The sequence below is a fragment of the Prionailurus bengalensis genome, chromosome X (assembly GCF_016509475.1).
Source record: "Prionailurus bengalensis isolate Pbe53 chromosome X, Fcat_Pben_1.1_paternal_pri, whole genome shotgun sequence".
In the NCBI taxonomy this organism is placed as follows: domain Eukaryota; kingdom Metazoa; phylum Chordata; class Mammalia; order Carnivora; family Felidae; genus Prionailurus; species Prionailurus bengalensis.
In genome coordinates this window covers 11911533-11939483 of record NC_057361.1, presented here as the reverse complement: position 1 = coordinate 11939483, position 27951 = coordinate 11911533, and the positions used below count along the sequence as shown (strand labels likewise).

The 27951-nt window shown below is 48.0% G+C and overlaps 1 protein-coding gene across 1 annotated transcript; it reads left to right on the top strand.

Moving 5' to 3' along the window:
• The first annotated feature begins 203 nt into the window (after positions 1-203).
• ASB9 (ankyrin repeat and SOCS box containing 9) lies at positions 204-27570 on the top strand. The gene is made up of 7 exons (XM_043569926.1): positions 204-572; positions 8032-8111; positions 16596-16703; positions 19681-19831; positions 21709-21843; positions 23564-23755; positions 27336-27570. Exons 1-7 carry the CDS (start codon positions 482-484, stop codon positions 27458-27460), a joined length of 882 nt encoding a protein of 293 aa, XP_043425861.1. The 5' UTR covers positions 204-481; the 3' UTR covers positions 27461-27570.
• Positions 27571-27951: the final 381 nt, after the last annotated feature.

Genomic DNA, 27951 nt, shown 5'->3' with positions numbered 1-27951 from the left:
GCAGATCCCAGCAGAGTGAACACAACAGTGCAGCCGGGAGTGGTTTCCTTCACCCCCACCCTGTTCCCTGTGTTCTCCAAAAGTTACAAACTGGCTTTCCTTCCTGATAAACCCCAAGGCTTCCTCACTGATTGGTCTCAGTTTGGGAAAGGACGTGACATCAGCAACTTTGCAGACTTGGGCTGGGGGGCTGTTGTGAGCTTTGGCCAGCCTCCAGCCAGCTAGGTGGAGCGTGTGTATGTGTGTGTGTGTGCGCGCGTGTGTGTACACGCGCGAGCGCGCGTCTGGGCGCGTGCGTCTGTCTGACCACAGGTAGTGCTCAGATTACCCTGCCTGTACTGTTCTCTGCTGTTCTCTACTGTCTGCCCAGGACGGTGCGGCTCAGCCAGCCACAGCACTGGAATCCCAGGAGCATGGAATTTGGAGTTCTGTGAACAACTGAAGTGGAACACAGACCTCTCCTGGCCTAGGAAACAGCACCATGGACGGCAAGCCAGGGGGCAGGAGCAGTAAGTCCTTGAGACCAGAAGACAATCCTGACACCAGTTTCTTTTCAAACCCATGGATGGGGGGTGAGTCCAGGGGCTCCGGAATCAGAGTGCTGGGGGGCTGGCTGATGCGATTAGGAGAGAAGAGGGCGGGGTGATTTCAGCGGCTCTGTCTGAGGTGTGTCCAGGGGGCAGCTACCGGACAGATGGCCACCGCTTGCTGGTATATATCCTTCACACGCTTGTCAATAACGCCTATACCTCTATCTGCAGAGTCCTAGAGACCACACAAAGTCAACTGTCACCGTTTACTCACCAGTAAAAACTTGAGCTCCGAGGAATTATACTGTGTGGGTCAAATGTATCACATATATCACACTGGAGGCACAAAAGTTCCTTATAACTAGGACATTTTTACTGCCAAAACATTTATGAAAAGGTCTTAGGTATTTGGCGTTTAGGTGGGGCTGGCTTTATAAATGATGTTCAGACATTGAGCACTGATTGATTCGCCTTGAAAGCAGACTGTTGTTTGTTTGTTTTAACTTTGGAGAAGCGTCTTTCAGGTGTGATTCTCAACTGTTAGGTGGTGTCCTTGCCGACTATCAAGATTCATGCCTCTGGGCAACTGTCATTTCTTGTGAGCGTTCAGCAGGTGCCCGCTGACCGAAGGGATGCCGAAAAATGGGTCTAAGCATTAGAGGCGAGATCATTACATTCAGGTTCATATTATCAGCAAAACTGCCCACAACGCTTGTCTATAGGGACCCAGCGGTCAGGTAGGACTTACCCCTCTCCTAGAGTGCGGCTGCTGAAAGGGAAAAAAACAGAAAAAAATAAAATACAACATGCCTTCCCTCTGACTGAGCAGAGAGGACTGCTCATTCATTCATTCATTCATTTATCCGATTTTGCTCGTCAAAGAAGCAGACTCACTCCACAGTGAGTAGAATTGGGATCCGCAAAGGGAGAACTGGATTAATCAGATTTATTGAGCACAAACTTGGAGCAGTAGAAAGCAGAGTGGCCCCCAAAATTACTTCACAAAAATGAATTTGATAACTGTACTTTTAAAGCAGCAAATTGTATTTCCAGGTCAATATGGGAAAGAATCCATAATTTGGAAGACTTCCCCACCTGATTTTTTTACACCTAAGTATTAGGTTTATTTTTATTTCCACTCAAGAGAGGGGTGCCAAGCCATTTTCACTGATTAGGGTTTCTAAAGATCCTAATCCAACTCCGTCTGGGGCCCGATTGGTGGGTAGGGGAGGGCGGGTGTCCACATACTCAAAGGTATGGTGCTTAAAAAGTGGACAGAGTGTCACAACTAGAATGCAGAGAGTCTTAGGGAGGCTGCTGCTGAGAACCAGTCTGGAGAGATGGAACTAGATAATGGAGCTACAAAGGCTAGGTGGCATTTAGCCTTCGTGAGGCAGGCAATGGGGAGCCATCGATGGTTCTGGAGTGGAGATCTGGCAATAATGAAAACCGTAAGTAAATGAATCTGGCAGCCGCAGCCAGGATGGACTGTGGGGTCATGGGAAATTGTTGGGCTAATCCACTGGTTCTCCAACTCTCATGCCTATGGAGAGCCACGGGGGAGCCTGCCGCACCGGTGAGTGAGAGAAGCAGGGAGGGGGGTCAGGGGTTGTCATTCCACAGGAACTAAAAGGAAGACAAGTTTCCGAAGAAGCAGAAGTCACAAGGTAGTGGCAGGACACCTCTGCTCTCCCACCTCCTCCCCTGCGTCTGACTGGCAAAGTCCTACTCGCCTTCCACACGCAGCCCCGCCGCCGCCACCATGCAGCCCTCCAGGGCTTTCTCCCAGGTGGAACCTCTCTCTCCCCTGCTTGGCGTGAGGCCTGCCGCTGGGCCACCACCTCCATTCTAGCCCAGTCGCCTCTGTTTATGCTTCTGAAGTCTTGACCGTGGCGAAGTGTGGAATGTGAAGCACCCGGAATGCTGTTTCCAAACGGCCACGTGGAGAAGCTCCGAGAAGTTCGGCTCAGGTGAGGCTTATTCCCGGCACGGGGCCGATCGGAGGGGAACCAGTGGCCGGCCTGGGGGAGCTCTGCGGCCCCGGCTCCGGCCTCTCCCTGCGGGTCTGTCTCCACCTCCTACTCTGGAGGAAGGGAGCAAAGGCTGTGCACGAGGCAACCGGCTCCTCGTCGAGATTAACGCTTGAATCCTCTGCCCCAGGAGCAAAATAAGAATGTCTTCCCCCTCCCCCGCCGAACATACCTTGTTACGGGTTGAATTGTGTCCCCCCCTCCCCCCCCCAAAAGACTCTTGGCAGCCCTAACCCCCAGCACCTCAGAATGTGACCTTATTTGGAAATAGGATTGCAGATGTAATTAGTTACCATGGGGTCATACTGGGGGAGGGTGGGCCCTGATGCGACGACTGGTGTCCTTGTAAGAAGAAGACGGGAGACACGGGGAGAAGCATTGTGACGGCACAGGCGGAGATTCGAGTGGTGCGTGCGCCAAAAAGACCCAACGACGATGGTGGCCACCACCTGAAGCCAGAAGAGGCCAAGAAGGATTCGTCCTTAGAGCCTCTGCACACAGCACGGCCTTCGTTCCTCACCTCTAGGCTTCAGATCTACACGACCGTGCCTTTCTGTCGTTTGAAACCAACCAGTGTGTGGTACTTTGATACGGCGGCTCGGGTGAAACTAACTCATATCCACTCCTAGAAACTTTTAGTGGCACCCGGGTGGCTCAGTCGGTTGAGCGTCCGACTTCGGCTCAGGTCGTGATCTCACGGCGAGTGATACTTTGATACGGCGGCTCGGGTGAAACTAACTCATATCCACTCCTAGAAACTTTTAGTGGCACCCGGGTGGCTCAGTCGGTTGAGCGTCCGACTTCGGCTCAGGTCGTGATCTCACGGCGAGTGAGTTCGAGCCCCACGTCGGGCTCTGTGCTGACGGCTCAGACCCTGACACCTGCTTCCAATTCTGTGTCTCGCTCTCTCTCTACTCCTCCCCTCTTGCATTCTCTCTCTCTCTCTCTCAAGTAAATACATAAGAAAAACATTTAAAAAATTAAAAAAAAACTTTGGAAAATACCTTGAAGGAGAAACTAAACACCACCCACAACCCACTGAGCAGGTAACCACGGTTCCCGTTTGTAGTGTCGATCCAGCAGGTTTTTTTGGAGACATTTCTTTCCTCACAAGATCCAGCCCACCCTGGAGAGAGTGGGCTCCCATTTTAAACAGACGACAGGCAAGCACAGGCAGGGAAAGGGAAGAATTCTGGGCTCTCGTGGCGGATTTTGAGATCTCGGGGTGCCTCAGCAGGGACAGCTTTTCTGGAGCAAACCTGCCCGAGCAGACAGAATGGGTGATGATGTGAGGTCCCTGCGCAGAAAGTGGCCCGAGGGGGAGAGAGACGGAGACAGAGAAAGAAGAGGCTGGGGTGGGGGTGGGGGACCGGAGCAAGAATTACAGTGGACAGGTCTCAATCGCCCAGCGTTGCCTCAGTGGGCCTTTCTGTTTCCTGTTTCTGTCCGTGAGACTCTGTTTCTCTCTGTCCTCTTTTTTATTTGTCCTGGAATCCAACCAGGGTCCCCACCGTAGCTGTAAACCCAGCGCCCGGCTCTCTGCAGTGCCATCGACCCGAGGCAGGTGCTCTGCCCCCTCAGGGCAACCCAGCCTCCCTTTTTGCCCCTTGACCTGGCAGAATGTTGCGTGTACCGGTCTCCTCTGAAATGATGGAAATTTACAAAGTCATTCCAGAGATTGCAATAAAAACGAAATGGCCTCCTTCCTAATGTGCTGTAGGGTTTGACGGAGACTCGACTGAAAAGAAAGGTAGGTTTAATGGCACTAATTGGAGGGCGTGTGGAGTGGGTTCGTTAGGAGAGCCGCCCGCCCCTACTGCATCTGTGGCATTGCCAGTGACCCCATTTGGCATCTAGTGTTTGGTAGTAAAACGCTTAGACCCTGGCTGAGCAAGTGTTGGGGAGGAATCTTTAATATATACTCAGGGCTTGGACGAGGGGTTGGATACAGATCATGGCCCTTGAATTTCGAAGCCGGTGGTGGGGTCAAGTGGAAGGGGGGGGGTGGTGACCTTGAGTGTCCTCTTCATCCAGCCTCCTACTGGGAGCATTTCCGTGTTTTGGCAGGAATAGGTCCCCTTTCCTGCCCTTTCTGCTCCCTCTGGTTGTTAGCAGGAAGGCGGGCACAGCTGCTTCTGGGTTTAATTGCACGTATTGCCTGTAGCTCATTGCCTGCTCGGGTGTGGGCTCTGGAAACCCCTGGAGAAACCTCTCCCTGAGCTTCCCAGGCAGGATCACACAGGATGGACTTCTCAGCTGTCTCTTCAGTGTTTTCGAGAGCTAATGAGAGTGTGTGTTTGGACTAGTCCATGTTGCAAATTACGGTGTTTACGAAACCGTGTGTGTGTGTGTGTGTGTGTGTGTACACATATCTCCATGCTCTCAATGCTAGAAAAAAAAACCCTATATCCGCTGTCACATTTTTAAGCTTTTACATAATCACCCAACTGTTCAGAGACCTGTTGAGGTCTCTGAAGTTTGGCTTTCCAAGGACCCCAGTTTTTCTCCTGGGCAGGAGCGACGGACACCCTATGATAGGGTCACCAAACGCTAGTCCGAAATGACTTTAAATTACGAAGGGAAGTCTCATACACTTCTCGTGGGAAGATACGTTGGTACAACCGTTTTTGGAAAATAGGTTGGAAGTTCCACAAAAGGCTGAACATCGGGTTCCCGTGTCCTAGAGCACTTCTACTCCTAGGTACGAAACCAAGAGAACTGAAAATGGCCACCCAAGAATGGGCACATGAATGTTCACAGCAGCATTATTCATAACAGCTAAGAAGTAAAAACGACACGGATGCCCGCCAACTGATGAATGAACAAATAAAATGTGGTTTCTCTATACAGTGGGTATTATTTGGCCATCAAAAGGGATGAATTACTGATGCATATGGTAACACGGATGAACCTTGAAACATTATGCTGGGTGGAAGGAGCCAGTCACCAAGGACCACATACTATGTGATTCCATTTATGTGAAATGTCCAGATCAGGCCAATCTATAAGGACAGAAAGTAGATTGTGGGTTGCCAGGTGTAGGGGTAGGGGAGAGCAAACATGGGGAGTGACTGCTGGTGGGCAAGGGGTTTCTTTTGGGGACGATGGAAACGTTCTCAGATTGACCAGAGTGATGGTTGCACAACTCCACAAATCTTCTGAGAACCGATGAATTATGCACTTAAAAAAGATATTTAATTTTTTTTTTTTTGAGAGAGAGCATGGGCAGGGGAGGGGCAGAGAGAGAGGGAGACAGAATCCGAAGCAGGCTCCAGGCTCTGAGCTGTCAGCACGGAGCCCAATCTGGGGCTCGAACCCACGGACCTCGAGATCAGGACCTCAGCTGAAGTCAGACACTTAACCGACTGAGCCACCCAGGCGTCCCCGAATTGTACACTTTAAGTGGGTGAATTGTATGGTATGTGGATTATAAATCAAGCCGTTAGTCACATAGATGGGTGCAGACCATCAGCACCCCCCCCCCCCCCAGCACATGTACCGGGGCAACGGCCTGGGCTTCTCGGTGACACAAACTAGTCTGCTTTGTAAATACTACATTCCGAAGCAGGGGTCCACAACTTCAGGTATCCTTTTTTTCCCTCTTAGGGAAGTAGAGAAATCCTTATTTACTGTAAATAGAAGGAGTAATGGTTTCATGATAAATGAATCCAAAACAAAGCCCATTTTCGTCTCCACTGGATAATACCGTTGCCTCATTTTTATGGCATCTGAACAGAGTTCGAATTTAGGACCCAAATTACCTGCCTGGACTGTTGAGGCTGTCAACTCTAATCATCTGAGCTTGCTTTAAGAGACCACGATCCATTAGGGTCCATTTGCACATTTATTTAAAACTGATTTTCCAAACCTTTCTCGATTTTTGGCTCTTTCTTCTCACTCAAGATTTTGTGCGGGTGGCATTTTGCATTCGTGCCAACAGTGCAGAATTCATTGTCCTTTTACTTCTAATTTGGAGAGAAATCTTTCCACATCTGCAGTCTGAATTGTAGGCCCCCGGCCACTAGAAACAGCGATATTTTTCCTGAGAGGCTCCGGATCCTCAGAGGGTGCCGTGAGTACGTGAAGTTTGTGTTGAGCATATGGTTTTGGGAGGTCGCGGAAAAGCCGTTTGACCTTAGGTGCTCTTAGTGACCCCAGAAGAAAGCACTGGGCAGACAGTGTGTGGGCAGGTTCATTCAGCCTCCTCTCACCTGTAAATGCTTCATGAATCCGTCTGGAAGGATGGTAATTTGCTCCCTGGGACAGATTTTCCAGGGCATTGGTAGCCCTGTCTGGACAGCAGGCCGGCCTCAGCCAACACGTGTTAAGTACAAAGTGTGCTAGCTTCCTCCTTTCTGGCTTTTCATTTGGTAAGGCACTAGCAACTTCTCTGGTTCCCTAGGCGTCCTTCGCTTTTAGGAGACACCAGTTCCTTTCCAAGGCGTGCCTCGTATCAGACGGGCCTCCTCACCTTCTGACTTCCTGTGTTTGTTCTGGAAATCAGAACACGGCTCGAGATGAGGAAAGCTCCGCTCTGTGCCTCATGCGGGTTACCTCCACATTCAGTTCAAGAGACCAGAGCATTTAATTTCATGTGTTGGCATAGGGCTTATAGGCTTCCTTCCTAAGAGTGTGTATTCTTCCCATACGGTTGTAGAGTGATTTTGCCATTTTTAATAGCAGTGCTGGTGGGGTATAATCCAGACGCTGATTAATGGTAGGGCAGGATAATGATAGTAGCTAATAGGTATTGAGTTACGGGTAAGTATATTGCTGTCCTCACATGACAGGGAAGGAAACTGAGGCTCAGAGCCTGTCCCGGGACCCACAGCTCAGAAGCAGCCACACAGGTCTGAATCCAGGCCTCTCTTTAACCCCACTGGCGTGCTGCCTTTTGGGGTAAATAATGTCCCCCGTTACAAGGTCAGAGCAAACTCTAATTTGTGCCTGATACTGGGACAGGAGGTAATCCATAAACAGATAGAGTTCTGTGTCGATCTGATTTCAAACCTAATGGTGCGTGTAATCACATGATTACTACCATCAGTCTGTGGCGCTGTTTGCTGAGACACCAGAGTTTGTATGTCATACAGGAAGCTAGGCTGGCAACCGCAGCTTAGCACACTAATGCTGCTAATTAGTGAGGCTCTCACTTACCTAAACAGACCGTTTGCCTTTGAAACCACTGGGTAAATGGGAGTCCAGGATTCTCCCATCTCAACCCACCCCTTTTGTCCTGTTTGGATACTGGCTGTAGTTCTTTCCTTAGCTATCTAGACCTTTCAAATAAAATGCGTACTAGCCGCATCAATGGAGGGGAGAAATGCTGAAAGGCTCATGGGAGTTTTGGTTGGTTGGCTCCGATGTCTCCATCCAGTAAGACCCCCTCGGGCTCTTACCGACCAGCAAGGATGAGCCTCGGGTCTGTCGTGCATGAACAGGAGGTAACCTGTTCTTCCCTTTCCACGCAGATATTGTGTCTGATTGGTCTCCTATGCACGAAGCTGCTATCCAAGGACGTCTGTTGTCTCTGAGAAGCCTCATCAACCAGGTACGTGGCTTTGGGGGAAGCAAAAAGAGAGATAAATATGAAGCGTATCCTACTGTTCACCACACTGAGAAAAAAAATCATTTAGTCGGATATTAAGATACAAATTTCCTCGTCGGCAAAATAAGGTGATTCCTGTCCCCTTGAACCGTTTCTTTGGAGGCTGGCATGATAATCGAATTTAATACAATCCTGCGCACACAATAGGTGCTATAATATCTATCGAGTGAATAACAGGCCGATGAGTGCGTTCAGGCTGCCTTCGCTTTATTCAGTAGACCGCATTCCTGAAAATTATCCCGTGACACATTCTGTTCTCAACTGGGGCGGTTTTACCGCTGAGGGCACATTTGACAATGGCTGGAGACATTTTTGGCTGTCACAGCTGGGAGTGGGAGTCGGGGGGTGGGTGATACTGGTATCTAGTGGGTAGAGACCAAGGATGTTTCTGAACATGGACGGGGCACAGGACGGCCCTCTACATCAAAAAACTCTCCACCCCCAAATGTCAGTGGTGCTGAGGTTGGAAACCCCTGATGTGAAATAAATGCTTGAAATGTCTCTTTAAATGCGTAATCTTGAAATTTTGAAGACATTTTCAGTGTTATTGAACCTCTAGGTGATGGTGGCTCCACCCAGTTTGAGATTCGTTTCTCTGCTCCTCAGGTGTCATCTCAAGTCCACACTGATTTAAGTTTCGCTGGTTTGAAACTATTGGGAACTACGCAAAGATACTTTTTTAAAAAGTGGGTTAAATCACCACTCAAAATTCTAATAAAGTTTTTGTTCGGAATGTTCTGTTTTCTGAAAACACTATAGACCTTTTCACTTGACAGTCTGGACCCTTCTCAGCCTCATACTTTATTTTATTTTTTTAAATGCTTATTTAGTTTTGAGAGAGAGAGAAACAAAGTATGAGCAGGGGAGGAGCAGAGAGAGAGAGGGAGACACAGAATCCGCAGCAGGTTTCAGGCTCTGAGCTGTCAGCACAGAGCCTGACCCAGGGTTCGAACCCACAAACCGTGAGATCATGACCCAAGCTGAAGTCAGATGCTCAACTGACAGAGCCACTCAGATGTCCCTCAGACTAATGTTTTAAATGCATAAAGCACAATACCGAAGACCTATCAAATTGTTACAAAAATCAAACGCGACATAGTGATATAAAATGCATTAAATAAGATTTAGTTGGTGATGCTAATAACTACCCTATTTTCTAAGTAGGTTGAGCGTGTATTTTGAGATATTTCAGACACCTACAATAGTTATAATGTGGGGCACCTGCGTGGCTCAGACAGTTAAGCTTCCAGCTTCAGGTCGGGTCATTGTCTCACAGTTCGTGAGTTCGAACCCTACCTCAGGCTCTCTCTCTCTCTCTCTCTCTCTACTGTTGGCGCTGAGCCTGCTTTGGATCCTCTGCCTCCCTCTGTCTCTGCCCCTCCCCTGCTCACTCGTGCTCTCTTTCTCTCTCTCAAAAATACACATTAAAATAATAATAATTATTATAATGCAATATAAGTATCTGTTATTCCTCTCAGTGATTGTCCTATATACTGCTATTACTACTGTGGTTTGTTGTCTGGAGTCATAATGGAAGGACATCGTACATCCTAGGTAGTTGTTAGTGACAATAAATGTTTTAAATTAAAAAAAAAAGTCCAATTTCATGGGCCTATCTAGACTGAGAAATCCTTCTATGAGATAACAATTTCTAAAGAAAAATTTGAGACCACCCTAAGCCACTGTCTTCAGCTGTTTATGGTACCAGCGGCCTATTATCAATAGAAATATAGGTAGGAACACATAACTCTAGCTTAAAGCCGTTAAGCCGCTTCCCAGATAAAATGAAACATTTACCTTGTTTTGATAGGATGAAAAATGATCGCTGTAGCTTCTATATATCACTTATTAAATTGGACTGACATGCATTTATAGTCAGTATTTATATGTTTAGTGCGCATCAGACGGAACCGTTTCTTTATCTGAGCTCTATCGCATTATGTGAGCAAGTTGTCTTCTTGGAACCTCAATTCCTGCCTTCATAAAATGAGCATTCCAGTAACTACCCGTATTAGTCAGATCCTGCTGTGCAACAGAGCACCCCACACTCAGTGCCATCGTGTGATGAACAGTTATTTCTAGCTCGCGAGTCTTTGGGTCAGCCAGCCGAGGCTGGGCTTGGCTCCAAGCTGTGGGTTGGGTCCAGCTCTGCTACATGTGTCTCCCATTCCTCTTGTTCTCATGGCAAAAGGCCGAGCAAAACCCCACCGTGCACGAGGACTTCCAGTCTGTTTACGTCACATCTGCCAACATCCCGTTGGCCAAAGCAAGTCAGACGCCCGGGTCTGAAGTCAAGGATGAAGGAATTATATTTTGTCAACTATGAGGTGATGGCAAGGGTGTGAATGTATTATACTGCTAGAGGGGAATACAGAATTAAGACCAAAAATTCAGTCTGTTATGTTACCTTATGTGGGTTTGTGAGAATGAACCGAGGTGATGTCCTGTAACTTACCTACTCCAGTTACCGTCACCACACATGGTATTTATTCTCTGACTACGATCTAATGACACTTTCAATAACGATCAAAGAATAGTGACAAACACAGGTGCTACACCAAACACACACATTTTAGGAAGGGGCATGAGACCAAACATTGAGATGGCTGTAAAACAAAGAGAAAAGAAAAAGAAATTCTCATGTGGCCCAAGAAGGGAGAAACTGAATCCGTAACTCATTATTCTTCACGGTGGCTTCACATTAAAATAATCCAGGACATTTTTTAGCAATAACAATGCCTGGGCCTCACTCCAGGTATTCTGATTTAACCTAGGGCCATCTTCATGCATTGGTGGTTTTTATTTATTTATTTATTTATTTATTTTTTTAACGTTTATTTATTTTTGGGACAGAGAGAGACAGAGCATGAATGGGGGAGGGGCAGAGAGAGAGGGAGACACAGAATTGGAAACAGGCTCCAGGCTCTGAGCCATCAGCCCAGAGCCTGACGCGGGGCTCGAACTCACGGACCGCGAGATCGTGACCTGGCTGAAGTCGGACGCTTAACCGACTGCGCCACCCAGGCGCCCCATTGGTGGTTTTTAAAAAACGTTTATTTATTTATTTTGAGAGAGAGAGCATGAGTGGGGAAGGGCAGAGAGAGAGGGAGGGAGAGAGAATCCCAAGCAGGCTGTGCACTGTCAGCACAGAACCATGAGACCATGACCTGAGCTGAAGTCTAGAGCCAGACGCTTCACTGATGGAGCCACCCAGGCGCCCCACGCTGGTAGTTTTCTAAAAACTCCTGTAGAGCCACTGTGTTCAAGGAATTTTTTTTTGAAAAGTCCATTTTGACAGTGTAGGAGAGAGAGAGACAGGCATTTGACAGGAAAGAAATAGTATAAGGAAAGGAACAAAAAGACTGATAAGTTGGATTTCTTTAAAATTAAGAACTTCATCAAAAGGCAATGTTTAAAAAGCAAGGAGACAAGCCACAGGTGAGAAAACATTTTACATATGTAAATATACATGTATATGCATATACATAAATATATAAGTAAATACACATATGTATATATTTATATATTTACATATACATATGTACATATATTTATATACATATGTGTATACATACACACACACACACAGACACATCTTACAAAGGGCTCATATTCCTTGTCTAAAATCAATACAAAAAAGATAGGCAACCCAACAGAAAAATGAGCAAGAGACTTGGACTGGCATTTCATAAAAAGGGATATCCAAATATTCAACAAATAAATCAAACTATGCTGGTTAGTCGTTGGGATAATTCAGATTACAAGTGAGAGATTGTATTGCCAGCTTCTCCCACCAGAAGGGTTACATTTCAAAAGCCAGATAATACCAAGTATCGGCAAGAATGTGGGGCAACTGGGACTCTTGTATGCTGCTGGTGGGAGTATAAATTATACAAATCACTTTGGGAAGTTGTTAAGCGATATTTACTAAAGCTGAAAATATCCCTACCCCATAACCCAGCAATTCTACTTCTAGGTCTGTATGCAACAGACACAGATACGGTAAGACCTTCGATTGCAAGTAACTTGTTCCGTGAGTGATTACAAGACGAGCAAACATTTCTAATAAATTTTAACTTGATAAACGAGCCATGTCTTGCAATACGAGTCGTGTGATGCCGAATGTCACGTGATCACAACTGAGCCAATGGTTCTTGAGGTTTGCTTTGACCTACGAGTGCTTTGGTTTACAAGCATGTTTCTGGACTCATTGTGCTTACAAACCAAGGTTTTACTGTATGTGTGTCTGTGTGTTCAGCAAAGGGCACAAACAGGTCTATTCATAGCGGCATCATTCATAAGAGCAACAGAACAAAAACCTTGAGAGCAACCTCAGTGTCCATCAAAAGTAAAATGGTTAAGTATATGATGGCATATTACTCAACGAGACTCTGTACGGCAATGAAAATGGACGAATAAATGAGTGTGACAAGCATAATATTGAATGAAAGGAGCCACGCGCACACCCACAAATACATACTTCATGGTTCAGTGAACATAATATTCAAAATCAGGGAAAATTAACGTATGGTGTTACAGATCAGCATCGTGGATGCCTTTGTGAATGAGAGGTGGGTCATAATTTGGATAGCGTGTATGTGGGCTTCTGGTAATGTTCTTTTTCTTTGCCTGTGTAGTGATGAGATGTATATTTCCTTTATGATAATTCCCTGAGATTTACGCTTAGGATTTATGAACTTTTCTTTATTGCACTTCCATAAACATTTATTTGAAAAAAAAAAAAACAGTAGCAGTTTGTTAGGCCAGCAGAAAGCAATTAAGGAATCACTTGACCATAGTGGGACCTTAATTTGGTGGTTCTCAGTCTGGACTGCACATTTGGAATCACCTTGAGATGTCTGGGATAAGGTGGAGCTCTTAAAAATACTGATGCCCGACTTCTATGTCCTTTGATTATATTGCAAGTGCTCTGGGATGCAGCCTGGTTATCAGGACTTTAAAAGCTCCCCGAGTGATTCCAAGGCACGGCCAAGACCGAGAGCCTTAGCAATAAGGTCTCGCTGAGAGCGAGTGGTGAAGACTGGCTTTTCAGCTCCTCGAATAAAACTCCTTATGCTGCCCCCTGAAATCCTCAAACGGCTAAGTCACTAGTGAGTGGATACTAGCAAAGATCCTGGTGTTCTAAAACATCAGATCTTTAGATGTGGCAGCTGATTGAAGGCTAAGTGATAAAGAATAGGAAGAAATCTCAGATGATGACGGCCTACAAGTTACCGAGCGCTAAGCATTTTGTATACACCATTTCTTAGTGCTCATAACAACCTTATAGGGTAGGTACAGTTGGCCCCATTTTATAAATGAGGAAGCTAAGGCTGAGGGAGATAAGTAACCGGCTCAAGGCCGCACTGCTTGTTAGGGGATGGTGCCAGCGTTTGAACTTGGGAATCACTCTGCTACCCTCCCTCCGAGGTCTCCATCCGAGGTATGGAACAAGAATAGTGGTGCCATTCAGAGAATGAGGGCTGGCAAGACAGGGAGGGCTTTCAGGGAGGGCTCGGTTGTTGGCAGAGGGTGAGTTGATGTGGTTAGTTGGGTCCCTAGGTGGTTGTGTCTTAGCAGGGAGTTAGAAACACGTACAAGGGGTAGAGATTTTGTTTTGAAAGCTGTATACCATATGCGGGGAGAGTATTGAGAGACAAAGAAAGGATTTGAGGGCAAATCCCTGAAATGTCTGTATGAGGAGATATTTGGAGGAAAAGGACAGAGTTAGTGAGAGAGGCAGTAAAAGGACAGTAGGAGGCCAGAGATAGAGCCTGTTTTGTTTTGTTTTGTTTTGTTTTGTTTTGTTTTGTTTTGTTAGGGAGAGCTTGGTTTTAGAAGCCAGAGGAGATGTTTCACAAGGTTGGGATAAACCCATAGCAAATTCAGAGGTGGAAGGAGGCGGAGGTTAGAGCGATGTATATTGGATTCAATAAGGAGGAAGTCACTGGTGATCTCTAGAAGCAGTTTCGGCGGGATTGTGTTGGTAGATGAGAGAAGGGCTAGAAGTTAAAGAAAGGGGGGCAGGCTATTTCTGAAAAAAAAAAAAAACGGCATGGGGAAGCAAAGGGAAGAAGAGCATTGGATGCAAGTTTGGAAGAGGGTGAGGAATGAGGAAGGGAAGACTTTGAAACGCAAAAGGAAAGTCTGCCTGAAGAGGAGAGAGTGGGGGAACGCATGTGAGATGTGGCCGAAAGAAAGTCGTGAGGTGGCAGAGGGACCGGGTGAGGTCCCGTGAGGCTGTTGGGGTGAGCTCACCTGTTCCTGCCTCAGAGAAAGGAGCAATGGTAGAAAAGACTGGAGACATGCAGAGAGTGGAATGTAGGAAGTCCTCCCATCAAGTGGCTTTGATCTCCTTGCTACAGAAGGGACTGGTGTATTCTGATGAACATGAGAGACAGGTATACATGACCTTCCTCTGTGCTGAGTGTAGAGAACGATGTGTCAGTTGAGTATAGGACAAGGGGAAAAGTGTAACCTTGTAGTCTGAAAGTTGGGGCGTATGATTTGAGGCTGGGACAGAAAGCCGCCAGGTACCGAGCACCGTGTCCCCATGGGTGTCCCGATACTGCCCAGCCTCAAGGACCCATCAAAAAGAGCGTCTGATTATAGACTGAGAGTAGGGACAACTGATTATAGAAAAATTAAAGTAAGCCATTTAATCCATTACCCCCCCCCCCCCCGAGAACCTATTGTGGACTGGATCCCGTATGAAGTAATGGGTTAAAAATTACTTCACAATATTATACGATTCAGATTTGTCGATAATTCAGACAAATTGCCACCGTTCATTTAAAGTGGAGCTGTAGCTCAATGACGAACTGTACGTGGAGTCCTGAGTTTGCAAAGCGAACCTTAACGCAAAGGAACCTCTTTGTAATATGAATATGTAATATGTGGTGAAAGGCTTTTGTATGGCGATTAATTTCTTTTTTGCATTTTCATTTACCTGGGTGTTTGTATAAGTACCTAAATGATTGCTTAGAAATGGCAGTGGTCTCAAAAAAAAAAAATGGCAGTGGTGAATTTCTTGTGTGCTCTAGCAGTGCGAGTAGAAGAGATAGGACAAATATGGAGCACTGAGAGGAGGGTAAAAAAGGATTTGAAAACAAATCTTTGAGGGGATGCCTCCAGTTAAATAATAGTAAAATCAAATAGCAGATGTCGCCCTAAAGTCCATGAACAGTACTTGTAAAGGGAGAAATGCAAGAACTCCGTTCTTCTTGAGTTGCGGTCAGTAAGCATTTCTGAAGTGCACATTGGGTACAGATGGGATGTGAGGTTACAAAGGGAAGGAAGATATTGTCCCTTCCCTCTCTGGGAATAGCAGAGCTCGCGGGGGGCGGGGGGTGCAAAATGCTGAAAGGGATGTTGGAATCTCTCATTTACAAGTGGATTGTTTCTAGTCTCCCAGAACCATCCCCCCGCCCCAGGCCCACACAAAGAAGGGCTCTGGATTCAGGGTCCTGTGGACTCAGGTGTATGCCCAGAATTGTTGGACCTCTCAAAAATCTACGAGGTCACCCATCAGAGGGTAAAAGCCAACAGGACAGGGTGATCGGGAGGTTGACTGACTCATAAATGTGCACATAAGTGGAAGAACGTGTGTTAGGAATGATGATGTGGGACGCAATTTATTGGAATGGTTTTAGGCAAATTGTAACTCTTCTGGGAAGAAAAGCTAAATGTGTCACTAAGTCATCACTTAAACTAATCGGGTTCTTAACCGATGTGTCCCGAGGAAAAGAACTTTTACTGTACTCAGTTTCCTCCTGTTAAGGATAATGTAGTCCACCATCGGGGGGTCTGTGGAGCCTCTCCTGGAGCTCTTTTGATGTTTTGCTTGGGTTTGGCTCGTAATCCATCTCCTGGAGAGCACATTTCCCCAGAGGCTGATGAACCCCAGGGCCTTCAGACAACTTTCTTGGTTCTTTAGTCCTCGAGCACCTGGAGCAAGAATGTACTTGCCCCTCTCCTTTGGGAGTTTCTGCCTCTGCCTGTGGGGGTTCACCTCATGCTTTGGCCCTGTGTTAGTCATCTCTTGCTATGTAACGAATTACCCCCAAAGCCAGCGGCTTAATGTAATAGACATATATTAGCTCACCGTGTCTGTGGGTCAGGAATCTAGACACAATTTGCCTGGGTGAGGGACTCCTGTGAGTCTGCAATCAAGGTGAGGGCCAGAGACATAGTCATCTTAAGGGGCAGCTAGAGGCGGACCTGAGTCCTAACTCACTTACGTGGCTGTTGGTGAGCATGAAAATGCCTTGTTTGTTTGTTTTATGTCATCAGGAATACCTTAGCATACCGTCAGACTGTGAGCCAGGTTGACTTTAAAAGAATTGTCACAGCTCTGGATCCGTGGCTCAAAACCAACCCTAAGGAACTGTCGCTTTGCACTCATTACTCTGCTCGTTTCCTCTCCAGGGGTGGCCTGTGAACCTCATCACAACAGATGGTGTGTCCCCACTCCATGAAGCCTGCCTTGGAGGTCACGTCTCTTGTGCAAACATTTTATTAAAGCATGGAGCTCAGGTAAGTGCAGCTCAAATAATGTCTTAGAAACCATGAATGACAAACGAGTACTTCTATCCCTTTTGAATAATTTCCAGCATTTTTGACTAGCCTGAGTTGAGGTTTGAAGAGGGGTGTTTTCAAAAGTTGAATGTCCATCAGCTTCTTTGCTTTAGCAATAGATGAAGTATTGAGGTTTTAGCTAGAAAGTAATGATTTGTGTCTATATCATATTCTTTAACAGTCACTACTGAGAAACACCTGTTAGATATCTGCCTTCGTTCCTGAGGCTGGCAGGTAATGAAATATTTTGGAAAACATAGACCATTTGGCTCCTTAAGACCTGAATAATGGTCTCAAACCATGTCTACCATTTCCTAATATTGGAAACTTGGACACGTTACTTAGGCTCTGAGCTTTAAGAGTCTGTATCTGAGAAAAGGGAGAAAATGACAAGGAAGTTATGTAGCTTCTTGTGGTTTTGTGAGGATTGAGAGACGTGAGGTATAGGATTATTATTTGAAGGGCGAGAATCAGGATGGCATAATGAGGTCCTAGAGAAGGAAGACACAAAGTCATTACATTTGAAAGTAGGGACCAGTAAGTCTTCCGTTAACTAAGTCCCCCATGTTCGAAAGTGATGGACGAGTCTGATCAGAAAATTATATATATATATATACACACATATATATGTGTATACATACATATATATATATATATATATATATATATATATATGTGAGTTTCTCATATTCTCTCAACCGGCATTCACTGAGCACGTATTATGTGCCTAAACTCTGGATAAAGATTCTTAGGACCTTTGTAAACTACATGAGGGCACAGCCAGATAGGTAAACAGGTGAATAAGTGAATATAACCCTCGTTACTTTAATAGATAAACCCTGAAATCTCAGTAGCCTAATGCAGTCAAAGTTGATTTCTTGCTCAACTGAAACTCCCGTGTGGGTGTTCTCTGTTGGGTGGCACTCTCTGGGGGTGATTCAGGCACGCAGCCTCCTTTCAGCCTGTTGCATCCATCTTCGACAAGTGGCTTTCACGTGTGCTCCTAGTGGTGGCCGCCACTCCGGGTGGCCAGAAGGAGAAAAGATGCAGAAGATTGCGCATGGAAGACGTTCAAGGGCCTATCTTGGCGGTGACATCTATCGCTTTTGCCCGCACCCCGTGGGCCAGAACTCAGGCCACGTGTAACTGCCCGGGAGGCGGGGAAATGTAGTATGCCCATGAGCCGCAAGGAGCGGAAGTTGGTTTGTTGAATGCACAGCATCTCAGCCACAGCAGGCCATTACACGGCGCTCTTTTTGCCCACTATATCCTGCGGTATAACAAAGCGCCCCAACTTAATGACTGAAGACAATAGCCATTTATTTATGTCACAAATCCTTGTGTTGGCCAGATAGTTCTTCTGGTCTGTCCTGCTTCGGCTGACGTCAGCTTAGGCATTGGAGGTTAGCTGACCGGTTGGCTGGGGCAGGCTGGTTTGTGATGACCTTGGCCAGGATGGCTGAGGAGATGGAAAATCCCCACGTGGTCTCTCAACCTTTGGCAGGCAGCCTGGGCCTGTTCACGTGGTAGCGGGGATTCCAAGAGCATCAAAAGAAGGTGGGCTCTCAGCTTGCGGCACATTTGCTGTTGTCCCATCGGCCAAAGCAAGTCCCCTGCGCACGCCCCGATCCAAGGAGGAAGAGCGGTCTCCGTCCCGTGAGGGGAGGAATTGCAAGGCTACATTGCAAAGGGATATGCATCCTGTGCAGAGAATCTGAGGCCATTTTTGCAAACTACCACCATGTGATAAGCTAAGGTGGTTGCTGGGAGCACACGGAAGGGTTCCTGGCCTGTTCGTTTCTGGTGGGGGAGAGAGGAGGCCCGAAGAGGATCCCTAGGGGAAATGATGTCTAAGTTGAAACGTAAAGGACCCGTTGGAATCGGCTGAATGCTGGGTTGTCCGTGCCAGGAAATGGCTTTCTCCTGACAGTAGTCGTAGAGAACCATAGATGAGTGCGTCATCGGGTTTATATTGGGGTTAGGTTTCCACACATGGAAACAGGGCCAGGACTAAGGAAAGGCAGAGAGGCACCTAGGGTGCAAGCTTTAAAGAGCCCCTCACTCTCAGGGCTGTTCAGCATCACGTGCCCCTGGGAGTGAGTGTCTCCTTAAACTTTGCACCCTCACATCTTCTGTGCCTCCCTAATCCTAGCCTTCCTTGGAAATGGCTTGTGAGAATGACTTCATTGTCTTCATAATATCTCTGCTGAACAGATTCACCACAGAATTATTTGACAATGTAGAAAGATTGCATTTGGCTTTGCTCTTTCCTATTCGATTATAGCCCAAACGCCGTGAAGTCGGATGTTAACTTGTAAGTTTCTGTCTGCTTTCCAACGTTTGGAAAGATCGCCCCCAAAGACGATAGTTTTATGGCCCTGTAGGACATTAGCCGGTCTTGTATCTATTAGCAAATGTATTTCAGCATTTAATTGGCTGACAATATAAATTCTGCTTTGAGCCAGCCTTACCCCCTTACGGGTTCCCTCATCGATGAACGAGTTGAATAAAATCTTTGGCACATACTCACCCTACATTTCTGTGAAAGTCACATTTAAAAATTTTTTAAAGATGTTATGTTAACAACTCTAAAAGGTTACTCTCACTGCTGTGAAGGAAACTGGAATGGTGTGGGATGGGTCTAGAATGGAATGTTTAAAACGAGATTCGTTTGTAAACTATTGGAATTAGCCTAACTAGTTTCAGGGTTCGTGTTCTTGGGGGCGCGGAAATGATAGACTGTGCCGTAACATTCTCAGTGCCGTCCCTCATTCAGTTTTTCAAAACCTTGTGGAATTTGGTAATTTTGTCCTCATTTTATAGCTGTGGAATTTAAGGCTCAGAGGAGTTAAACAGCAGCTTGCAAGTAGGGCAGCCCAGATTTGAACCCAGGACACCCCTCTGCCTGCCTTCAGCCTGGAGCTTTTCTTTCCAGGTGAATTGTGTCACCGCCGACTGGCACACTCCTTTGTTCAATACCTGTATCAGCGGCAGCCTGGACTGCATGACTTTGCTTCTACGTCACGGTGCCAGCCCCCACCCGGTGAGCGACCTGGCATCTCCCATCCATGAAGCTGCTAAGAGAGGTAAATCTGAATTTAAGTTTTCCGCCCCTGCTTCAACAGACATCTTCCTGTTGAAAGGAAGAAGGAAGAGGAGGGAGATTAAAAATTTTTTTTTTCAATATTTACTTATTTTTGAGAGAGAGAGAGAGAGAGAGAGAGATTCTTAGCTTATTTCTCGAGGTTTATTTTTGAGAGAGCAGTCAGCACAGAGCCCGATGCAGGATTCGTACCCGTGAGCCGTGAGATCGTGACCTGAGCTGAAGTCGGAGGTTTAACTGACTGAGCTGCCCAGGCGCCCCGAGGAGGGATATTTTTTGAGGGATATTTTCTCAGTGTGGGATCCTGGGACCAGACACATCAGCCTGGTCTGGCATGCCGTTGTAGATTCTTGGCCCTCACGCCTGACCCCCTGAATCAGCAACTCTGGGGTGGGGCCCAGCCATCTGCATTTTGTTTCACAACCACCCAGGTGATTTGGATGCACCCACAGTTTGAGAAGCCCCCTTTTGCAGCCTCTGGAATGTGGCTCACTGCCGGATTTCTGGAACAGGGTCTGGCACACGGTAGACTGTCCGTCAATGTTTGGGGAATACCTTGTTGAACACATGACCCCACAAAAATCAAATGATGTTATAAAACAAGTTATATCCTTCTATTTTAGGGCCTTAAGGAATGTTGTCACAGGGCCACCTAGGATTTTTAAGTGGAATGAACTTTCAGTTTTTGGAAATACAGGATGTTGTATACAGCTTGGGGTGATTGTCCACCACGCCTAGCCTCATTGAGGTATAACTGACAAATAAAATTGTACACAGTTAAGGTGTACATAATGACGTGATACACATGTACATTACGGAATGGTCACCACAGTCAAATTAATGAAGACATTCATCACCTCATATAGTCGCCATTTTTGTGTGCGTGGGGGGGAGCACTTAAGATCTACTGTCTCGGCAAATTTCAGGTATAGAGTACGGTATCCCGAACAGTCACCATGCTGTACGTTAGATACGCAGGACTTATTCAGCTGGGGTAATACTCTCCACAAAGTCGTAATTTTTCCGACATTCTTCACTCGGGCACAAAACACAACATGGCCAGTTTTGCTCCTCTCCAGAGTTCATTCCCGCCCTCATCACCATCATGACCACACATCGGCGGAAGGGAGAGTTTTTAGCTCCCCGGTGGCTTTCCCAGGATGGCTCCCCGGGAGCCTGACGGCAACCCCATGTGACTGAATCCATCCATATGCTAATTAGCTCCCAGAGCGTTGACATTTATTCCTTAAGAGACGGGGCAGCTCATCATATTCGCTGGGTGCATAGAACTCAAATGATGTAAAAAGCGAAATGCAAAGGAGCAATGTTTTAAAGTACAGCCTCCTAGACCAAGCAAGGGTGATGCGGCTTCTGCCAGCCCCCCCTCTGCCAGACTGGGCCCCGCTCCCGTTGGATTTGGCGGCTGAACCCCACCTGGGCCCACGGTGGCCTGTTTCTCCCAGGGCCTGCCCTGGGGGACCCTGTGGGCTGCCTGTCCCATCCCATGGCCCACACCGTGCCCTTTCCTCTTTAGGTCCCCCCGCGGTCCTGTCCCTCCACACCCCTCCCGACCCTCACTTCGGTTTCTATATCTGGGCCGATTACAAGGCCACCAACGCTTGGAAAAGGTTGCCGGTCGCTTACCGGGGCTGGTAAACCCAAGAGGGGCTCTACGCGGAGCTGCAGCTACCATCTCAACAGTCAACCCATTCCCTGATGGCCGGGATTAAATTCATTCCCTGTTCCCCGCGCTAGCTTCTGGTCCCGGGGAAATGTACGCACCCCAAACACAGGGAAGGTGCGGTTTCCCCCGCTGAGGGAATTTGTGCGATAGCGTCTTTCTTCTGCTTTGGGCTGCAGGCCACGTGTACTGCGTCGAGATCCTGGCAGCTCACGGAGGCAACCTCAACCTCAACATCAGCCACCTGGGCACCCCTCTGTACGTGGCGTGCAGGAAACAGCAGGTGGCCTGTGTCAGGAAGATTCTGGAGTCAGGTAAAACATTTTAGAAAGCACGCGAAACAAGGAAAGAAGACGAGAAAGAAATGAAATGCATTTGAAAGCTCTCTGTGTTGTAGCAGGGGACACGGTGGGGGCAGTGGACTCAGACAGGATCAGGGTTCACGGTGACTGTGTTCCCGTGGGGAAATATCTGAACCTGTTTGAATGTTCATTGTCTCCCTTGTAATGCGGATAATAATGATGATAGTACTTCCTCCCAGGGTGGTCCTTGCTTCTCCTCCCTCCCCTCGGCCACCTCCCTCCACAGTGCGCAGGCACATTCTTAGCCCTGCTGACTCCCACAGCTGCTGGACCAGGCCTGGGTCTTCCCCCCGGGGCCTCCTTCACCAGTGTGCTTGGATCCGGAAATTCCACCTGTCCCGTTTGTAGCTCATTGTAAATCTTCTGTTATCCTCAACAAGGCCTATGCAGTACCCTTCTTTTTCACCTCCCTGCTGTTATCCAGTCTCTTGTTCAACCTTGGAAGACCCATTTCATCACCCCTGTAGTTATCTGAGTCCTGCTTATTCTTCAAAACTCCAGTAACCTTTCCCTTCCCTCGAATGTTCTTAACGTTTTTTGTTGTTGTTGTTGCCTTCTACTCATTTGGCGGCCATTGCCATGAGTTAGAAGATTGATTCTTATTTTCTCTCTCTTTCCGCCTCCATCTCTCTCTCTCTCTCTCTCTCTCTCTCTCTCTCCCCCTCCCTTTTTCCCTCCCTCTCCCATAATGCTCTAGGTAGATTTTAAGCTTTCAGGAAAGGGCCAGGTTTCACATCCCTCACAAAGCCAAGAACAATACGGGAACAATCCAGTTAATATCTGTTCAATCCAGTTAATATTTGTTGAGTGGACGTAGTTTCCCATTTTACTAGAGGGGCAGCAGCTCAGGCAAAACCACACGTCTCCACGTGTCCCCGTGGGAGCTGGCATCCAGCTGGGGTGGGGATTTGTAGAGACTGTAGAGACAGGATTGGCTTGGGATGGGCCTAGAAATCCACCTCATTCCTGAAGAGGAGGACTTTGCCATCTTTCCTGTGACCTTGGAATTGGCCATCTTGTTCTATGAGATGCCCTCACAAGCTAGTTGCTATTTACAGTTCATATCACACAGTCCCAGGTCCCGGGCTTTACACCCCATAAGAGTTGCTCAGTGTGTGAATATGGTGCTCGGTATAGATGAGATTTCACCGTCTGGCCTCACTTCCAGTTTGTACAAATATTGACACACCTTGAATAGTGAACGTGCAGCTTTCACACCACCAGGATTCTTGTTGTATGTAACACACCTATGTATAGCACTCAAAGGCCAGGTGTTTTGTTTTTAAGCTTATTTATTTATTTTGAGGTAGGGGGAGGGGCACAGGGAGGAGAGAGAATCCCAACACGGGGCTCGATCTGGCCAACCATGAAATCATGACCTGAGCCCAAACCAAGAGTCGAACGCTTAACCGACTGAGCCACCCGGGTGCCCCAAAGGCAAGGTTTTAAGCCTCATGTGCAGTATAGCTCAGTGTTGTGCCGTCAGTCACATCGTCAGATGGCGTCTTCCCCGTATTGTTAAACGGATTCCAGTCTTGCCCATTTTTGCGGAACTGCCCTGCCCACTGCAGACGCCCTTTGGTTAAGGACTTTTGCGGCACAGTCGTTTGAGGAGGGGGATGCTGGGACTTGGCTTCTTGGCTGACTCTCTGTTCTTCTTGTGACGGCACAGGAGCAAGTGTGAACGAAGGCCGAGGTCTGGACTCCCCTCTTCACGCAGCGGCCAGGGCATCCAATGGGGAGCTGGCCATCCTGCTCATGGATTTTGGAGCGAACCCCCAGGCCAAGAACGCTGATGGCAAATGTCCCTTGGAGTTGGTGCCTCCAGAGAGCCCTCTGACTCAGATCTTCTTGGAGCGTGAAGGTGCTTCCCCCTTGCCCGAGCCTAGGCCCTAATCCGTAGAGACTCCTGCGGGCTCTAGCGGGAGACAGGTACTTACCGAGTTCTGACTTCTGATACCGTGTGAGAGACCGTTCTCTGCCATCCCCCATTGTGGGGTGCTGAGAGAATCTAGTATTCGACAAGGTACGGTACCGGCTATGTAGTAAGGAACCATCTGTCGTTTGCGATGTTGGAGACAGGCTATCTTGGGTGATAGAGTATTCAGATATGGGGTAGGCCAGCTTTGACAGCATTAACATATCATTAAAAAATGTTTGATATTAAAGTTACCTAAAACATACTTTAGAATGATGCAGTGGAACCCTCTTTGGGGCTGGACCGTGTCCCTGGATGCCTCACTGCTCTACAGTTGGGCCAGGCTACGGGGCGCCGGGTTTGTGGGGGCAAGAAGGCAGCTCATTGGTGGTGAGACACTTACTGTTATATGCCAGGGACCACTGAGTCCACACTCCTTCACAAATGAGAACCAGCACTCTGGACCCAAACAACTAAACATTGTCACTGAGCGCCGTGCAAGGGGGTGGGGCTGTGGGCTGGGGTGGGGCGCAGAGACCCCTCTTCCCCTGGCATTCACAATTGTCCCTGGAAATGGAGAGCGGCCCACTCAGGACCTACTTTTTCACCAGAGTGTGCACTTTGTTAAGTTTTCGGGATTGTGGGACCCTGCATGTGGCCACCCTGGGAGAAGAGCTCTGAGGGCGTGTCATCCGGTTATATTCTCCTCGCAGGCTGAGCATCGGGCCTAGCTCTGTGCAGAATCGTACCGCGACCGCCGAACCCTTCCCGCCGCTCCGGTTGCCCCGGGTACTTGCAGCCAAAGACCTGCCTCAGGGCCCCCCAGACAAGGCCTGTACTCTCTGAGCAACGTCAGCGGGCTAGGGAAGGCCAGGCCCCGGGCGCAAGGAACGGTTCAATAGAGACCCCTTTACGTTAGGCAGCGGGGTGATCGCCAGGCCATTCTACCTGCGTTTTGGTGATTTGTTTTTTCAAAAAAATTCTATCTATCTATCTGTCTATAGGCCTGCTTCTCCAGCAGGTCCAGACCGCACTATGCTTGGGGCCCATGATGTTTTTAGGGACCCACAGAAATGTTGTAATTCCTTTTCACATCTGAAGGAAAAAAAATGGATAAAACTCAACCTGGATTATGTTTGTCTTTATACCCACACAGTTGTAAAATACCGTTTTTTTTTTTTCCCATTGGGAAAGAGGGCCACAAAAGCAGAAGGGCCTCCTGGGCCCCTAAAGTCCCCAAGTCATGTACACAGACACACACACACACACACACACAATCCCCTCATCTGCCTCAGCAAATAATCCTGGCAGATTTTCCGATCACGTCCACAGGCTCTTCCTTCTACTTTCTGTCCCCAAGCCCATTCGTAGGCTCCTACATTGCCTTTCATTCCTTTGATTACATTTTGGTGACGGTGTGATCGATGATCCCCGCTGGTTTGTAAAATGTCATTTGTCACTGGAGAGACTTACTGCTGCTTTTGCCTCCATGAGGCATTTTCGGAGTCCTCTGCCCCTCTCAGCAGCCTGGAAGCCCACAGGAAATGAGGCCAGGCAGGCACAGAAGGCCAGACCTGCAGCTCTAACCCAGCAGATTCTGTCTCTGGATGTCCCTGGAAAGGAGTTCAGGAATAGTACCACCCCACCCGCCTTGAAAAGCGTCTAAAGCAGTGTTTACTCATGGCCCACAAGGAAAACTAAAAAAAAAAAAAAAAAAATGCCGGTCAGCCCAGTGCGACAGGAGCCACGCCCCACATTACTTTCGCCGTACAGCATCGTGTGAAGCGTTGAGTGTTGCTGGGCGAAAAGAAATCGAGACCCAGAGCGACAGATAGTTCGCAGAGAGAAATTAGCTGGTTTTATTACTGAGCAAAGCAAACTGCTCGAACGCTCGCAGGTGCCAGTGCTTTATGGAATGAAGGCTGCAGTTGTACGTCATCCTACTTACAGTAAACGGCAGATAATCGATTGGTGTCGGTAGCTGCACTGAGCTAACTCCGATGTCCCGCTTTTCTGCATCGTCCAACAGTTCTTTATCGGTTCCTCCCCCAGCCGTTCCTGACAGCGTGTCTAGCACACGTGATTAGTCACGTCCCTCACCATTCCTTTACGAGGTGAGCCGAAGTTCAGTTTCCCCACAGTGTACTTTCTGCCGCTTGTTAATGTGTGCCTCGCGCGCGCTGGGAAGCGGTTCGTTAGTACATGGCTCCAGTGGCGCTGAACGTAGTCTGGAAGGTTCCCTCAATCCCGACGGGGGCCTTCGGAGTGTGCCGCGAGGTCCCGCTTGAAAATCCCGCATTCATTTTCGTTGATGGTGCGTGCGGCTCTTTCCACCTGTCCTTCTCCGTCACCTGAGAAACAGGCAACCGAGTTGTAGGGACGCGGTAGGAAATCTGAGGCCTCTGGATCTTTCCGCGTGTGTTCTCAACCCTGGCTGCACAATAAGATGACCCGGGGCACGTGCCTTTAAAAAAGCCAGATGGACAGGCCCCACCTAACGTTCACTGACGCGCCATCTCTGGGGTGGGACCCAACACCGTGTGGTTTCAAGCTCCCCGGATAGGTGATTCTAAAATGCATCCTGGATTGAGGGCCACTGCCTTCTGGGATTCTTGACGGTGCATAGCTTGGCTTTTTTGTGTGTGTTTGATAAGCAGAGCACAATTCCCATTACAGTTTGGTGCAGGGGGTGGGGGAGGGGTGGGAAATCGTTCCCCACCCTTTTACTCCATAATGGGGTTTCTCAGCCTCAGCTCTGTTTACGTTTTGGGCCAGGTGGGGGCTGTGCTGTGCACCATATGATGTTTAGCGGCCTCTCTGGTCTCTACCAGCGAGATGCTAGTAGCGCCTCTCCCCCAGGTTGTGACAAACAGAAGTGGCTCTAGGCTTTGCCAACTGTCCCCTCCTTTTCCCCTCCCCCCCAGCCCCCTGTTGAGAACCACTGTCCTGGAATGTAAACTCTTGGCTCGTTCCCTGGGCCAGGTTTGTGCTGGCATCGGGTTAGCCCTGAACGCAGAATAAAAAAAAACAAATATGACTTAACTCAGGTAACATACACTTACTTGGGCCTCACTGATCGCTCACTTTATTTGAATATCCCGAAACTGCTAAATTATAAAAATACACGTTTGTATCTCGAAATACCCTATCTTTTTTCTTAAGGTAAAAATACAAGGAAGCTGTTAAACATGAATTTTCTCTCCATCCTGGGGAATTTTGTGCGGCTTCGTCATTCCAGACTTAGCTGCCTTAGGCCTCCATTAGCGGGAGTAGGCTTTGACTTTTTTTTTTTCCAGTCTCTTCTAAATCAAAACCTAACAAGCTCATTTGCATGAGATTCCGGGTAAGAGAGACCATGGCCTAAAAATGCTGCCCCCCCCCCCCACCCAAGACCAGAACGTGGTCTTCGGGAGAGCGGCGTTATCTCCTTGTGACCGTGGTGCGGCTCGGGTGCTGTATAAGGACAGAGCAAGTATTCTTGGGTCGCTGGCACCAACGTGTGGCTTGTCTCGCTGTCTCTCTGCAGGGCCTCCTTCTTTGCTGCAGCTGTGCCGCCTTCAAATCCGGAAGTGCTTCGGAATCCAGCAGCATCATAAGATCAACGAGCTCTTTCTCCCTGAGGAGCTGAAGCGTTTTCTCCTACACATGTGAATGAGATAGTTCAAAATCTCAGGGGGATATCACAGGCCGCACACGAATGTGGTTGAATGTTGTGGCCACCGGCATTGTGAAATAAATCCAGGTTTATGAAGCTTGGCTAACTTGGTGTCCATTCGATTTTTATCTTCGATGGCAACACGCTGGGCACTTCTGTGTTATGGGTCGGAAGGCGTGAGGACACCTCCCCCCCGCACCCCCCGGAGAGGGTGGCCAAAAGAACAGCTGTCGTTTGAACCTCGACTGCGGCCGAGCACTGAGCTAGGACCGCTTAATGCGCTAATTCAGCCCTCACAGCAGCCCTGCCAGGTGGGTACCCCCCCCTCCCCTTCTGCAGGTAAGACGCAGAGACTCGGGGAGGTCAGCTTGTCTGCTGACTCACAGTGGGTTCGAGGAAGCCAGACGCCGGGATGGCTTTTCGGAGGCTAACCTGGGGACTTTCGTCTGAGGCAGAAGTTGTTGCCACTGCTGTCTTGGCTCCGTCC

What these genes read in the sequence shown, in the direction of transcription:
- ASB9 (XM_043569926.1), top strand. Translation starts at nt 482, where the DNA reads ATGGACGGCAAGCCAGGGGGCAGGAGCAGTAAGTCCTTGAGACCAGAA. An exon ending in TTCAAACCCATGGATGGGGG is followed by an intron (nt 573 to 8,031) that starts GTGAGTCCAGGG and finishes CTTTCCACGCAG; the next exon opens with ATATTGTGTCTGATTGGTCT. An exon ending in TATTAAAGCATGGAGCTCAG is followed by an intron (nt 16,704 to 19,680) that starts GTAAGTGCAGCT and finishes TTTTCTTTCCAG; the next exon opens with GTGAATTGTGTCACCGCCGA.